Raw genomic sequence first — 17,964 nt, 5'->3', positions numbered from 1 at the left:
AAATATTCCGGCTGCTTGGGTGAGTCTTATATTGTTTTAGCCAAAGAGTGGCTTGTTGTCTATTTAACATTTTATGGGAATATTCAATCTTTGATCTCTGTTGTTAAAATTATGTGTGTTCTCATGTCTTTGAAACAGACGGTTCTGGCAAGGAACTATGTGGGGACCAAGGGAGACATTTGGTGTGACCAATACAGTTTAGACATTTTACTGTTGGGGTTTTTAAGTTAGTCAGTAAGACTTGGATCATTATCTTTTGTTACTTAATAAATGTATTTTTTATAATGCAACTCTCTCATTTTGTTTACCTGTTAGAGTAGAGAGAGAGAGAGAGAGAGAGAGGTATCGCTGTTAGAGAGAGAGAGAGAGAAAGAAAAGTCGCGAGCCGCTAGTTGCTTGGAGAGAGAGAGATTTGTTTGTTGTTTGCCTGACGCTCGAGTTACACGTTTACCAAATGAATAATGAGGATCATATCCTCATTACATTATATATATATATATATATATATATACATATATATATATATATATATATATATATATATATATATATCATATATATATTATATATATATATATATATATATATATATATATATATATATATATATATATATATAATATATAATATATATATATAATATATATATATATAATATATATAGTTGAAGGCAGTTGCTTGAAACCAGATAAGCAGCATCAGAGGGTGGAGAGATACCAAAATCCTTTAATCTAATTTATTTCGCTGATGTTTCAGGACCATGTGTCCTATTTTCGAAGCTAAAAATCAAAAGAACAACAAAATTAAAAATACACTCAGATTAAAACATGATACAAAGTTATTTCTTAACAAAATGTAAAGGGAGGTACAAGAGAAGGGAACAGTAATTATGCACCAGTAGTGCTGAAGGCAAAAGCTGAGTGACTGTCAGGGTCCGCTTTGCTTCCGACGGAAACTCAAGAGAGGTACAGAGGAGTTGATGTGGACTGAGTATTTAACTGGGGAACCAGTTGTTTAATAAAAGGAGATTCGAGTATTGCCAATTGGTGTTCTTTTGGAGCTTTGCCTATTATTTTGAAATCCTTGTAATCAATAGTGTACTTGCATTTTTTCCTATGGTCTGTAATACAGGAAAACTCGGAGTTTGATAGTTTGACACTCGTACGATAGCTAACTCCACGATGGGAATCCAATCTTACCTTTAACAACATCTGGGTGGAGCCCACATACTTCCAGAGTATGTGGGTAAGATTGGATTCCCATCGTGGAGTTAGCTATTGTACGGGTGTCAAACTACCAAACGCCAAAATAACCCTGTCACATGTTTCCAGAGGACCTACATTCAACCACCACATTAATTCCTGGACTTACCTGTAACTTAATGGAAATATAGTTCACTTAAAACCAAAATCCGGAGTTTATGTAAATTCCTCCTTTTTCAGTAATATCAGCCTTCTGCCGTAGATTTTTTTTTGTATTAACTCTCATTCCTCCAGGCAAGGACATTTTTAAGTGTATTAGAATACATTTTCAAGGAGGGAATAAGCAGTTCATTATAGTATATATTTTTCCCAGGATTTCAAGAGAGGGCAAGTGCGCCCCCTTGGCCCAACCTTTCAGGAAATAGGCTACATAAGAGTTCCACTACTATGTAGCCTTACCAATAGGCTACCATAACGGTATCAGCCTCTATTCGTAAAAACTGTTATTTTATTAAGCCTAGGCTACTGTTATATCTAATCCTAGACTACTATTTGGATTAAACTACCATTCAGTAGACCAACACTAGGATGTTTCCCAAACTGTTCTCTCTTGGCCTAGTACAGGGTAAGTATTGCCTAATCCATATTATTCTAGATCATTCTTAATGTAAAGGCTATATAAAAACAGAAACTCACTCATATGTAAATACATAGTTAGGTTAACATTTTTGTCTGACCCAGGTTATTTATATTTAGCCCTTGGTTATTAAGTCTACTATATATATAAAATGATAGCTTTCTAATATGAAACTTTATAGTTAGGCTATCACCTGTACAGATTACAGTCTAATCCAGATTAATTAAATCACCTTTAAGGGTATGGGATTAACCAGGCCTAATATGTAGGCCCATTTGGTCTACTATATACAACAGTAACTTACTAATGTGAAACTTTATAGTTAGGTTTGTTTGTTTGATTGTATGGTGTTTCTACGTTGCATAGAACCAGTGGTTATTCAGCAACGGGACCAACGGCTTTACGTGACTTCCGAAACCAAGTTGAGAGTGAACTTCTATCACCAGAAATACACATCTCTCACTCCTCCATGGAATGGCCGAGAATCGAACCAGTGACCAACAAGGTGGAACGCAAACACCATACCAACCACGCCACTGAGGCGCTACTTAGCTGTCACCCAGTCTAGGTTATTGTCTAATCCAGATTAATCAATTCACCTTTAAGGGTATGGGATTAACCAGGTGCAATATGTAGCCTTCAGGCTATACTACCACCTCATAACCCATTTGGTCTACTGCTTTTAGACTTACTAATGTGAGACTTTACAGTTAGGCTATCAACTATTCCAGGTTATTGTCTAGGTCAGATAATATAATTCCCTTTTAAGGGTATGCACATGAAAGCCTGGAGTACTAAGACTATGCTTAAGTATAAGGCTATATAGAAGGAAAAAGTCAGTAGCCTTTTATCTAATCCTTAGATTTTTTGTGTAAACTTAGGCTACTGCCTAAGTTCTTAGCCTAATAGGGTATGTCTTTAAATGTTACTTAAATTCAGATTACTACCTAATCCAGGATATTATTTTTCACCCTTAAGGATATATAATCCTTGATATAGGATACAGATAATATCTACTACCTACAGTCTAGGTAACTGAATCAATGTAGATTGTGGGCTATGGCAGACATCACTTCCTGAAAGGAGTATGTATATTAATAATAATTATGAAATACTTTAGATAAAACTTCTAAATAGAATGGTAAATTCTTCAAAACAATTTGCGCTATTCCAAATACACATATATGAACATAAATTGCACGAAGTGCCGATGTACGCTCACGAAAAAGCCGGTTAGCAGCTTTTCACACACAATTCATTGTTCCAGTCTAAAAAGGGAAATTTGCAACTGAAACTTAAAATTACGCACTTAGTTTTCAACTTGGATGTTTCCATGATCATCGTAATGCAATCAACTAAGTGAAAAGTGTAATTCATGGAGTGCTAGTTTCAGTACACTGTACACCAACCAGAAAATGGTAATGGCTTCTTGGTCCAATTTTGGTCGTATGTGAACAACATGACAGCGCATATACGCATAGCCACTTCTTGCAGGTTTTGGCATAGGTAAACTGTGTTCATCATTCGCTGAGGAAAAGAGAAAGTGCCCTCTTATCTTGAATCCATTTATACTCTTATCACGTGTTATAATGTTTACCCTTATGACACACTACCTGGACACATAACCAGCTTAAAGAGAATTCTTTGACATTAGTCTGGTCACCATGGAGCTCTAGATAAACCATGGAAAGGGTAATTCCTTGAGAACAAGATAATGACTACACTGTAAAAAAACTGGGTTAAAATTATGTTTAAGAAAGTCACACAATATGAAATTATGTGTAAACACATGAATTTTCACACTAACACGGACTAAACTGCATTGCATTTTGTTAACCTTCATACCTAATGATGATTCTCTACCCTCCACAAAGAAAAATTTAAGTTTTTAGAATACACCCAAACCTTGGATTTAGTATGGCCTGGTTTTTATACAATTCAGTTTTCATACACTATTTCAGACAAAATCTTTTACTGGGTTTTCGTACATATCTTTGGAATTTGTACACCCAGAAATACTCCTTCCAGGGCCCACCTCGTGACTAGGCCTCGTAACGAGTGCCCAAACAAAGCATCCCGTGTTCTCTCATGACCCATTCAGTTTTAGTGTTTGTTGTTTTTTGTGCTTTTTCTATGCGAGTGCAACTGGTAAATAAGCCATCATGGGACCAAAGAAAGTTCCAAGTGCCAGCCCTTCTGTAAAAATGGTGAGAAACACTATAGAATTTAAGAAAGAACTAGTGGCAAAGTTTTGGAGGATGTTTCATGCCAATCTCAGTAAGAAAAAGCCTACAAGTGCTGCTGTTAGTGAATTTCAAGCAATCAGAGGCTGTCTGAAAAATTCAGAAAGCAAACGGACATACATAATGTGCTTACTTCAGTGCTTAAAGGAAGTTTGCAAAGTTGAGTGATGTAAAACATTTTGTGGATAATTATCATCCCAAAAAGGTGTAATCCATGTCTCCAACATGTTTAATGACAATGTCGTGTTTCAATTTAGGCAAATTTTAAAGATACCAGACACAAATGTCTATGGATAGTTTTGTTGTGCGACTAAAGCTTGTCCTAGTGGCAGTAAAAAAAACAAAGAGGGGAAGTAACCCAAGATAGTGCAAGTAAAAAATGAAGAGAAGTAACCCCAGATAGGTTCTTGATACCTGAAGTCATTCTGGAGGAGGGATTCCCCTTCCAAACACTAACCTCTCTCTCTCTCTCTCTCTCTCTCTCTCTCTCTCTCTCTCTCTCTCTCTCTCTCTCTCTCTCTCTCTCTCTCTCTCTCTCTCTCTCTCCCCTCCTCTCCGTCTTCCATTTGTTAACAAGAGTCTTCCACAGAGGTTATGATGTAAAATTTTTATTCATTTAACATTGTTTTCTGTATGTGAAACTGTTTATTCTCTATAAAATATATTTTTTAAAAATATTTTTTGGAGTCTAGAATGCATTAATTGGATTTGCATTATTCCATATGGGAATTATTGTTTTGGCTTTCATACGTTTCAGACTTCATGAGACGTTCTGGAATGGATTACATATGAAAACTGAGGTTTGACTGTAAAGAATGAAGGAATGTAGAGAGTTATTTCCTGGAACTGCAATATCCAGTCAAAACAAAAAATTATGAAATCTTTACACCACAATGGCGTTCTATAGTGGGTTTTTTGTAAATGAGAATTTTTACTGTACTTAAAAAATGTTTTGTCTAGCTTATGCTTAAATTTCAAAACTTACCACGTACCTTAAAAATTAAAAAAAAATAAAATAAATGCAAAATATTTACAAAATGTGTTTCACTGAAGATCTTATGAGTATAGTTAATGTTATTGTAAAAGCGTGCTGCTTCCAAGTCAGATATCTATTACAAATAACTATACTGTAAGGAGGTTGTGGTTGTGCGCTCCAACATACCTGTGACAATAGATCTTCTCTTTCATTTATGTACAAGTGGACTGACATGTCTGGGATTTGCATCTTACACATGAATAAGCTTTGTTAAATTAATGGGTTTAAAATTACACAACTTTCCATTGGTATTACAAATATCATAAGACCTTGGAGGCACAGAACTTCACAGGTACAAAAACTAAGACACCTACTTCTTTTTCCTAATTACCATGTAAATGTATATGAAAATATAATCTCATTAACCCTTAAACGCCGAAGGGGTATAATAAAAATTGTCTCCCGTATGCCGAGAGGGTCTCGGAGTGAGCGCCAAAGCGGAAAAAATATTTTTTTTTTTAAATCACAGTGCGCTTAGTTTTCAAGAGTAAGAGTTCATTTTTGCCTCCCTTTTTTTGTCATTGCCTGAAGTTTAGTATCCAACCATCAGAAATGAAAAAAATATCTATCATATATAAATAATGCGATATATGATAGTGCAAAAACAAAATTTCATATATAATTGTATTCAAATCGCGCTGTGAGCAAAACAGTTAAAGCTAATGAGTTAATTTTTTGTTGTTGTATTGTACACTAAATTGCGATCATTTTCGTATATAACACATTGTAAAATGATCAAAGCAACACAGAGAAAATATTATCACAAAATGATGCATGAATTCGTAACGAGCGGACGTAAAAAAATGTTTTTTTTAAAAATTCACCATAAATCTAAATATTGTTCTAGAGACTTCCAATTTGTTTCAAAATGAAGATAAATGATTGAATATTACTATACTGTAAGAGTTTTAGCTTACAATTTCAGTTTTCGACCATTTCGGACGAGTTAAAGTTGACCCAATGTCGAATTTTTTTTTATATTTTTTATATGCAAATATTCGAAAATGAGAAAAGCTACAACCTTCAATTATTTTTTGTTGTATTCTACATGAAATTGCGCATATTTTCATATATATAAAACTCTATGAAACGCCTAATATGAAACGGAGGAAATATTCCAAGAATGCGACGTACGCATTTCGGAGATTTGCGGCGGAGAATCCGCACGAGGAGGGAAGGAAAGTATTTTTTTAAAATTCACCATAATTCGAAATATTGTGCTAGAGACTTCGAATTTGTTTCAAAATGAAGATAAATGACTGAATATTACTAGACTGTAAAGAGTTTTAGCTTACAATTGCGTTTTTCGACCATTTCAGTAGAGTCAATTTGACCGAACTGGGTTTTTTTCTATTTATCGTGATTTATATGCAAATATTTCGAAAATGAGAAAAGCTACAACCTTCAATTATTTTTAGTTGCATTCTACATAAAATTGCACACATTTTCATTTATAAAACTTTATGTAACGGATAATTCAAAATGGTGCAAACATTACGACAATCGCACGTATGATTTTTTCGGAAGAGTTACCGCACGGACTTAAGGAAAATATTTTTTTTTCATAAATTCACCATAAATCAAAATATTGTGCTAGAGACTTCCGATTTGTTGCAAAATGAAGGTAAATGATTGAATATTACTAGAATATAAGAGTTTTAGCTTACAATTGCGTTTTTCGACCATTTCGGTAGAGTCAAAGTTGAACGAAGGTTGAAATTTTGGCACCTATCGCTATTTATATGAAAATATTTCAAAACTGATAAAAGCTACAACTATGGGTTGTTTTTTAGTTGTATTGTGCATGAAATTGCGCACATTTCCGTATATAAAACTTTATGTAACAGCAAATTAAAAAGGTGCAAACATTACGACAATCGCACGTATGATTTTTTCGGAAGAGTTACAGCGCAGACTTTAGGGAAAGAATCAAAATATTGTGGTAGAGACTTCCAATTTGTTTCAAAATGAAGGTAAATGATTGAATATTACTAAAATATACGAGTTTTAGCTTACAATTACGTTTTTTGACCATTTCAGTAGAGTTAAATTTGACCGAAGGTTGAAATTTTGGCACTTATCATTATTTATATGAAAATATTTCAAAACTGATAAAAGCTACAATCATGAGTATTTTTTTGTTTTATTCTACATAAAATTGCACACATTTTTATATAAATATAATACTCCATGTAACGGCTAATTTAAAATGGTGCAAAAATTATGTCAAAGTGACGAAATAATTTCGGAGACGTGTCACTGATACTTTTAAGGGCGATAAGAAAGAAATTTGTGCTTGCGCGCCTGCGTAACGATTGTAAACAAAACAACACCTTGATCCGTGAACTCCCAGCATCCCCCAAGGCGTGATTCAACAGTTTTCGGCTGGTAGGCCTGTAAGTATTTTTCCGCGAATTTTTAAAAAATTTTTCTACGTCAACGTAAAATACGTCCAATCGGCACCCGACAGACAATTTATCTCGACGTAAAATACGTCCAATAGGCGTTTAAGGGTTAACAAAATATGCAAACCTTAACCAGCTGCCTAAACCATTTCCTTTCAAACTGCTAATATGTATCACATTTATGCATCACATTTTCACATATTCTTATTGATAGGTTAGTTTTCTGTTAATATGTAACTTGTTCTGACTGACAAGTCATGTTTAACTTTAGTTTTAATTTTCTTTCCTTTTCTTTGCTTTATGTCTGCCATTTCTTTTAATAGCATATTAAGTATCTTTTACATGTACTTCATCTGGTTTATCCATTAGTCAGCAACTCTGACCTTGATATGTACTGAAAAATCAGTTCTTGCTCCTCTCATGCAACTGTGAAACTCTTACTAAGCTACCTCTCCTTATTTTTATAATGTTTATTTCTAGGTCTACAAATTTATTTTTTACTTTTAATTTTTCAGTTTAATTTCTTTTCTGTTATTCTCAATCTTTTTGTTCCCTACTTACAATATGATTAGTCAAATTTTCCCATTCTTTATGCACAAGTTACTTCCTGTAAGATCTTACATCAAGTTTTGAATTTGATTTGTAAAAATTTGTTTTGTAATAGGTGAAAATTCTAAAGATCCTGTCCAGAAAACAGTGATGTTCCTAGAATAAATAGACTCCCGTTATATTGTAATACATACAATTTTCTCTAATGAGACACGCTAACTGTATATTACATTTAAATGAGATCTTAAGGTGCAGAAGCATATAGTGGTGGCAAGAATCCAACAGCTAGAATATAGTTATCATTTGAAAATATAGTGAAAAACAAATACCTTTTCAATTAATGTGCTTAAGGACTTATAAGATTTGAAATTTTACAATAATATATTGTTTTGAGCACTAATCTCAATAATAAAGTACATATTGGCATATTCATAGTCATCATTCTTTTTAAACTAAGCAGGTCCACTGTAGCTTTATCACCATCTGACAAAAGGTGCCAAAAAATGCTGTCCTTTTTGTGGCAAGACCCACCAGGTACAGTATTTTACAGCAAAAATCCATAATTAACAGTTTAAAGTGAGGAATTAATTAAACAAATTGCTGTTCTTTTATCATAAACAGTTAAAGAACCCACTGGAAAATTCTGAATTTGTCAATACCTGGTTAGTAGTCTAACTTGGCATGCATAATTCCTATTCATATTGGCAAAATTCTTTCTTCCAAGTTCCCCAAAAGCTATTACATAGCAATCACTAGTACAAAGAATTTAGGAATTTGTTTGTTAAAATTAGAACCATTAGCAACACAAAAATAGGTTAAATCTGTTGACCATGTACTACTGTGTTTTTTACTGCTTTTCCCAACTCGAGTCTGCTGCAGCAACCATTTTGGAGAACAATGATGAAGGATTAGATAAAAGCACCTTGGGAGTGTCAAACTCTGCTACTCTCCCACTATCCATCACCAGAACTCTTGAGCATGACATTACAGTATTTAATCTGGAAGGAAAAAGCAAGTTCAACTACAAGATGTTCTTTTTACATATTCTACACAAGTATTTGGTATTTATGTTTTTTACAGTAAACAACAAAGTATTTAAAAAATTAATACCAAACACATTTTATATAAAATTCAATATAATTTTAACATGGTAAATAAACTCATTTTTTAAAAATATCAATAAGAAACTGCTATACATGAGTGCGCATGATGTGATGGGCCTGCAAATTATAAACATTGCAACTTTTGAATAATTATGCATATGCTATCAATACCAGCATCATCTTCCTGCAATTTGTCAAGATCTGCAACAGCCGATTTGCCTTCTAACCCACAACAGCTGTTTCAACTCAACCCCCAACTTCTTAGCAGCATATTCTTACAGTCCCTCCACTCTGCCATTGGCGAATATCTCCAACAATGACAATTTTCAAGTGTTCAAACTGTATGTGTAAAGTACTTAATGTACAGGGTGGTTCTAAAGTCTTGTTACCCTTACAAAAGTTTCACATGAACGATATCAAAATACCCAACAGTTGAAGGCAGCATTTGCGACAATTACCATCACACAACATGGCGCTGCATCATTTTGTGCCACGAAAATGATGGTGTTCACACAAACCATCTCGACATGTAACAGTATCAATGAAAGCAAATAGTAAACTGAAGCCAGGACATCTTCTTCTATATAACTATATTACTTGTTCTTCCATTATTTCAGTGTTAATATTTTGTTCTATTGTTCTTACAGTGAATAAACTGAATCTAAGATATGTATTTTATACTATAAGCAGTCCCTGGGTTACGACGGGGGTTCTGTTCTTGAGACGCGTCGTAAGCTGGAACATCGTCAAAAATCCTAAGAAAACCTTACTTTTAATAATTTGGGTGCATTGAAAACTATGTAAACTGCATTCTTATTGCATTTTTCATAAAAAAAACCTTCAAAGGTTGAATATTTTGCATTTTTGGTGTCATATTTCTTGTGCCAGATCAGTGTTGTAGGTGTCGTAACCCCGGCACATGCGTCGTAACCCTGGAAATAATTTATGATGAATATAATTGAAAAGCGCCTTAACCTCGGAACGTCGTAAGCTGAACCCGTCGTAACCCGGGGACTGCCTGTATTGCAATACTTGTACCTCTATTGTTGGTACGTTTTGGTAGGGGTAAAAAGACTTTTGGACCAACCTGTGGAGTGAAATACTATAATTTTAAATCTTATCATAATAATATAACTTCAGCTACTTTTTATACATTATTACTTCAATTATCTGAATGAGCACTATTCACAACTCGCCACTATTTGGATGCAGAGTTCAAAATATGTGGATATACAAAAGAATTAAAAAGTCTTCCATTTGGTTTGCAATGCAGTGCATGCAAAAGAACATGATAATAATGCTGTTAACAGTTCATATAGCACACTGATAAAGGGGTATAGTGGGGAAATAGAGCTGGGGGTGAAGAGAGAATGTGAAGGACTGGGAGACCACTTCTGCTAGGGACCTTTTGCAAGTGTTATTGGCTCAAAACCAATAACATAATAAACTATGTTATTTGTTTATTGCCTGTGAATGGATGACTGAGGTACATCATTACTACATCACAAGTTTTTTTTTGACTGGGGGAGTACTCTTCAGCTTGGGAGCTTTTGTAACTGTTATGGCTCTTAACCAATGACATCATATGCTTTAATATAACATCATTTTGTTTATTGCTTTTGAATAGCTCATAGAGATGCATCATGACTACATCAAAGAAGTTCCATTCCGTGTGTGTGTGTGTGTGTGTATTAAGCTACTCCAATATTCAAGTATCCTCCCCATCTCATTCCTCTCCATCTCCCCTGCCTCCAGTGAATAACTACAACAGAGACAATGATCTGCTCTTATGTGTGCTTCAATTGGCAAGCAAAATGAAACCTTAAAACAATATTTTCGGTTAAATATACAAAATTACCATTTGTCGTACAAGCCTTCATTCTTTACATACAATTTATCTTTGAGCATGAGCTGGAAATAGCTGTTCAAACTTATGGACAAGGTACAGGCAGTCCCCGGTATACAATGGGGGTTCCGTTCTTGAGACGCGTTGTAAGCCGGAAAATCGTCAAAAATCCTGAGAAAACCTTACTTTTAATGCTTTGGGTGTATTAAAAACTATCTAAACTGCATTTTTATTGCATTTTTCATAAAAAAACCTTCAAATATTGGTTATTTTGCACTTTTGGTGTCATATTTCTTGTGCCAGATCATCGTTGTAGGTGCCATAACCCTGGAGCATGTGTCGTAACCCTGGAAATAATTTCTGATGAATATAATTGAAAATCACCTTGACCTCGGAACGTCATAAGCCATACCCGTCGTAACCCGGGGACTGCCTGTATAATGTTTTGCATGTTAGGCGCTAATTACTGATATAAGCTACGCAATCTTCATAAAGTTTTACTGGAATGAGTATACTGGGCACCTCCCCTCAGAGATGCTTCCATTTTTGGGTACATCCAACAAGGTGTGGGGTGCACAACTAAGGTTGTTAGTTATAGGGTGTGGACCAGAATGTTAGGTGCCTGAACAACATCATCTATTTGATCGGTCTAAGAAACATCCCTCGATGAGCGAGAGAATTATTGCACTGCATTCGGTGCAAGTTCCTGTTGGAGAGATATCAAGAAAGCCTAATAAACCGGAGAGAATCATACATAGATGAATCAAATTGTTTAAAGAACGGCAAAATTTAGAACATGGGCCTAGTGGTGGAACATCTCAAAGCCCCACAAGAGAGCAAGACAATACAGTAGTGTAAATGTTGCTGAGCAACATTCATTTGTGAACTTTGAATTCTAGTGCCTCGTCACGACATTGCTGAACCAGGAATCATAACTAACACTACGCTTATGACTGGTGTCTGATGAATACTTTAGATGGAGAGGAAGAGATTTTTAAATCTACACTTGAAATCTTTGATAGTTGTCTGATGAATAAGTCTAATGAATAAGCAAACTTATCTTTGATGGATGAGAGATTCAGTTAGGCTTACTCTTTTTGTTTTGTTTTTTATCGGTGGCCAGTGAATACCATGGATAGGGAGGGAAACAGTTTCAATGATGCATGCATTTTTTTCTTCAAAACCTAAAGAATACATTTTATTGGGAGATACTTTATTAACATAACATCGGCCTAATCCTTCCATCACTCCTATACTCCACCTCCGCTCTCTTCTACATCTCTGGCGACTAGATCCGACTTCTCACTACGATCTCCATCTCGTGAAAGCATCACTAATGATAACGGTTATTTTAAAATTGCCCGCACCGACAATGGACGCCTTAAAATGCATGTTTATAAAATATTTTCTGTTCAAAGAAACTTTATCTTTCATTCCACAAAATATGTGCATACACTCGTGTTACACGGTACACCCTGTGCCGTCAAAGAGCAAACCCTTTATTAAAGCAGTAGGTTTTTCTTGAAAAAAAAAAAATGAAATAGACGTAAACAAGAACGTCACCTTTCATATTTCTTATCCTTTCAGCTGCTTATGGTAGTAGGTCTAGGTATACATGTGAAATTAATTTGAATTAATTTCTATTTAGAAGAAATGAATAGCTACAGAAAGATCAACCTTAGAAAGCTTTACGGAAAGTAAGCCTTTCTTAATGTATTCGTCAGTTTTGACTCCCACAGCTTTCCAACGTGTCCAAATGAAACAGGATGATATGCAAGGAATTCGATAAAAAATACTACTGAATTATATTCGTTTGATTTTTTTATGATTGCTTTTTGACTTTGAATAGCTAGGTCTGAGTTAATTATGTTAAGCAATTATGAAAAGGATAAGAAGAAAGGCGAACATGGCAAATAAAACAAGAATAACGGGAATAGTCAAATAAAGCAAGATTATATATATATATATATATATATATATATATATATATATATACACATATATATACATACATATATATATATATATATATATATATATATATATATATATATATATATATATATATCATATAATATATATATATATATATATATATATATATATATACACATATTGTCAATTTAAATATTCATTAATATTACGTATCCCAAGAGAATATAAACCTAGGCTAATCATGTGGGAAAATCAGAAGTCCAATTTAGGCCCACTAAATGTGTCATGCAAATTATTTTATTGATCAAAGGACAAAAATTTGTTTAATTAAATATTGTTTCAAAGAATGTTAACGCCTTGATGTATTATTTATCGGCTGTAGGAGACGAAATGACAACACCCCAGTACAGTACGATACGTTGAGGCAAGACTCGAGTTGCAGCAAAGCCAACTTCAAAATCTTCGGTATGGTGTCACGAAGCTAGAGTTGAGAATAAAATTAGAAATCGTGGACCCATCGGTATATATTGTCCTTACTTTGCAAAATAATTATCTTTAATACGTTGAATAAGTGCAGTACCTGCAGGCCTATTATCTATAAAAGAACTTGAAGTAGGACTACATTCAGTAACATAAGCAGTTTCTAAATTGGTAACCTTGGCAAGTAATTCACGAGAGGAGATTGATTTAAACTCAAAAGGATCAGCTAATAAAACCTTAAAATATACTTCATTATCAATACCAACCAATAATTGTTCCTCCTTCAACCTTCCTCGGTCAAAATCACTATTAAATTCACACTGTTGAGCTAACAATTTTAGTTCTGCATAATATTCCTTCACGGACTCACTACTTTTTCTTCTTCCTCTGTAGGAAATCACACAATGCTCTATGATAACTTGGTTTTGTTATAAAATGCGACTTTAGTTGATTTACTAGGTCATCAAATGGAACTGCAGACGGCAATTTTCGGTGCTGTTAACTTACAGATCGTGGGAAATGGTCTCTACTCCAACTGAAGAAAGCAACAAAGCCCTTTTTGCTGTCGCCTCTGTTACTTCATTTACTTCACAATTCATGGAAATAGATCCAGCCAACAAGATAATTCCAACTTATCTGGGTTAAACTCGGGAAATTGTCGGTCTCCTTGCTGCTGCCATCCTTCCTGTCTTCTTAGGACCTAAGTAACTAAAGGACAAGAATGCAGATCTCATATGCCATCTTCACATCTCGCAGGGAGTGTGAATTGAACACAGAGTTGCTTCGCTAAAACACATGGTACTCAGGATGTTGCTGAGTGCCATGCTCTGTTGAAATGCTTCCGAGGCCGCGCCCTCACCTCGTGAGCATTCAAATCAAAGATTTCAAATCTTTGTGCAAACACAAAGAAGGAGCTTTTTTGAAGACCTCCTTAACAATAAAGCCAGGGTGTTCTTCGATATGGGCAAGTCTGTCTTTTCGGAACACTGCAGATTGTCCATACGACTTCGACTTTCTTGAGTTTTATGTAGATAAAACTTGAGAGACCTGACAGGGCACAGGACTCTCTCTGGCTCCTGCCCACATAACTTGTGCCATCCTTGCTTCCAAGCTCCTGGCCCAAGGACAAAACGGGTTTCCATTCTTAGGCCATAACGAAAAGCTTAGAGAGCACACCGCCTTGTGTTTCTCTAAAGCCAAAACTTGTGACGATGGCTTAAAATCTCACTGACCCTCTTTGTCGTATCTATGGTGGTTAGAAAAAATGCCTTCCTGATCACATGCAAGAAGTTAACAGGTAGGAGATGTTCGAATGCTTTGACATCAAGAACTTCAGACTATGTCTAAGTTCCATCTTGAAAGCTTCAATCTGGACATGCACAGTCAGTCCGTCTGTACTAAAGTCAGGTGACCGACCAGTTGACCAGTCAGACGAATCAGGACAGCAAGGCTGTACCCTGAAGACCATAAGGCACTATTCTTCGCTGAAGGATGAGTGTCTGGACTGCCTGGGCGATTCAAGCTAAGCAAACCTTGGGGGGTGTATCAACGCAACCCAACGTCGTTATGCGAATCGGAACTCCTGAGCCACTCCTGACTCGAGCTTCTGGTGCCAGAGAAAGGAGCGAGGAGCAAAAAGGCGATTCAGTCCCGAAGGACGAATGCCTGACAGTCCAACCTGGTCTCATGTTAAACGATCATCGGGGGTGTATAAACGCAACCGACTTCGTCAACAAGAAACTCATGGGATACTATATGTCTCCTGATCTCGCACGAGTGTCTGACTCCAAGAAAACAGGTGAGACAAAAGTAGATGGTGAGAGAGTTTCGAGATTTCACAGAACTCAAAGATTCGTGAAGGGCTTTTGTTGTTTGACAGAAGCAAATCTGAGCCCAAAGGCCGTCAACAACATATTTGCGTATTCTTTAATAGTTGTGACTGCAGCTTATCCCATTCTTCAAACGGAAAGGGAAGACTGCAATCTTATGCTGTCAACATCTCGATAGTCTGAACGTAGTCAGACTCAGAGCGGAGAGGTTATAGGTACCTTTCGTGTTAAAGGAGACCGACTCTCTCGGAAAAGGTCCTTGAAGGACGTGACCTCTGTGAAAACTAGGGTCTTGAAGGCCAACATGGGGCGATTAGCGTCATTGTCGCTCCCGTGATGATATAAATCATCTTATTACATTTCCTAAGCGATTGAAAAAGGGGAAAAGAGACTAAACATCCATCCCCGTTCAATATCATAGGATGGCGTTTAATGTTATACCCGTTCCCGGATCGAGAATAAGGGAGCAGAGAAGAAGAAGCCTCTTCGTCCTCAACCTAGCGAAGAGATGAATGAAAGGACGTCCCTAAAAGTCTCCACAACTCTCAACATACTTCTAAAGAAAGATTCCACTCGGAAGTCAGTAGTTGCTGCCTTCGATCGAGACGATTCGAACGGACTTTTGCAATCCTGTAACGAACCTCTAGAGGATCGTTCCATTCTTAACGGCCTGTTGTTATAATAGGCTCTTTCTCGTAAACCCGAACCGGGACCGAGAGAAGATACTTCCTAAGATATGAGAGAGCTGTGGAAGATCAGAGTTGATATGGACCATGGTTCCAAAAACTCGTTTCGAGGACTGGAGGGACGACTGAATTGCTTCCCACTTCTTCTTTCAGATTATGATCCAGGACATCTGAAACCCTCTCCAGATGTCCGGCACCTTCTTTCTATCACCTCAAGAGATACTTAACGCACCGAGAGATGTTCAGAATCATTCCTAGATCTTTAATAAAATTTCAGTTTCCCGGTAGGAAAAAACTGTAGAGGTCTAATTGCAGTCTATTCAGGGAAACAAACTTCTTTAGGAAGGAAAATGGTCCCCAGCAAGCTCATCCATTCCCTCACACAGTATGTTTACTTCCCTAATAAGGCTGCGCTTTGCCTAAGCAAGAGAGCATATAATGTGCAATGTTGTGGTAGACTCGTAGTCCTATACCGTGCGGTAACGAGCACCGAAAGGAGTAAGATATCTCTGTAGAACATATTCAAAGCCAAACGAATGCAATGTTTATTCATTCATGTAAGAAATCCCCTCAATCTTAGGCTAAAGTCCGTGATTGTAGGGCAGAGATACAGTTCGTCAGTCAATCCCGCAGGAGAGAGAGAGACGTAACTGCCAGCACAGAGATACGGTTAGTCAGTCAATCCCGCAGGAGAGAGAGACTTAACCTACCAGCATGACAGCGAACGAGTTGGTACTGGCTCGTTTGGACTGGAGGAGAAGACAGTGACAGCAGCAGCTTACGATCGTACCGTCATAGTCGTCTCTTAACTTTATGCCTGGGTTGCCAGCTACCCTATTCTATGAAGAAAAAGGTCCGTTATTTTAGCATAAAGAGACTCTCAAGCTGGTATATTTAAGCGAAACAGAAAACGCTAAATAATATAGATGCGTTTGTGTCGTCAGAACACTACCATACAACGGTAAAAGATAAATCGGAAACTCCTGGAAGGCTGCAGGGAGTAACGATTAAATGTCCTTAAAATGGACCATAGACCTCTCGGTTGGCCATCCGGAAGAAAGGTAACTACAGCAAGCGTATATGACTTGAACCAACCAGAAATAAAATAACGCAAGGCAAAATATGAAATTATATCACAATAAAAAGTTTGTTCATACTTACCTGGCAGACATATATATAGCTGAATTCGGAAATACAGCTACATACATATCTGACAGGCAAGTTTCATGAACAAAACTTAGGAGAATCGAAGCAGTCAGCTCAGCTTCTTAGTTATTGGACATAAGGGTTCATTGATTGACGTAGTCTACAAGTCTATTTCTTGTACGAGTCTGCGAATGACGAATGAGAGCTCTTCCGAATCTTGTCAATAAGAGCTTATTCGCTTACGCAATATCAAGTTAATGAGATGTTGTCAATGAGAACTAACCCATTTACGGACAAAGAGATATTTTGTCAATGAGGGGATACCCACTTACTGTGACAAAACGATAGTATTGTCATGGGGGAAAGTCACTGAATTGACAAAACGTAATCCAGGAAGTCGAGCCTTTTATTTTCCGATTCCGTTCTCGAACGAGGAAGGGGCAAGAATCTGTTAAGAGACTGGGCTTACGTCAGGTAGAACGACGATGTTCAATTCGGCAGCGTAGTCCCGACTAGGAACTAACAAAATCTATCATCTGAAAAGCCCTTTCAGATGGGCTAAAAAGCTGGCAAAATTATCCTGGGAAGAGGAAGAAACTCTCCAACCAGCTTCCTCTCCCGTATCACAACTAATGCCTGCTAAAGCTTAAAATTTATTGGCAGTATGGCAAAGGCAGTCCTGTCTTGCGCTTTCCTGAAGAGCGTACTTTTGATGAGTGCCTTTGCAAGAATCCCACTGAACGTTGCCGAGAGTCCTGACGTGCAGGACATCGAGCCTTTATAACCCGTAACTGCCTTATCGCAAAGTCTTGACTGCGGTAGTGGCAACTTAAATTTATTGGCAGAATGGCAAAGCTTGCGGTAGAG

General features: G+C 36.5%; 1 protein-coding gene across 10 annotated transcripts in view; it reads right to left on the bottom strand.

Moving 5' to 3' along the window:
• Window positions 1-673: 673 nt before the first annotated feature.
• LOC135211019 (ATP-binding cassette sub-family C member 5-like) overlaps window positions 674-17,964 on the bottom strand; it is an 818,851-nt gene continuing 801,560 nt past the window's right edge. For all 10 annotated transcript variants that reach the window (XM_064244042.1, XM_064244046.1, XM_064244047.1 and 7 more), the window contains one exon: window positions 674-9,070. In XM_064244042.1, the coding sequence (XP_064100112.1) occupies window positions 8,920-9,070 (151 nt within the window). In that variant the 3' untranslated portion in view covers window positions 674-8,919. The remainder of the gene's footprint in view (window positions 9,071-17,964) is intronic.

This window comes from Macrobrachium nipponense, chromosome 4 (assembly GCF_015104395.2).
Source record: "Macrobrachium nipponense isolate FS-2020 chromosome 4, ASM1510439v2, whole genome shotgun sequence".
In the NCBI taxonomy this organism is placed as follows: domain Eukaryota; kingdom Metazoa; phylum Arthropoda; class Malacostraca; order Decapoda; family Palaemonidae; genus Macrobrachium; species Macrobrachium nipponense.
The sequence above is the reverse complement of the archived record's forward strand: the minus strand, read 5'-3'. Positions and strand labels throughout refer to the sequence as shown.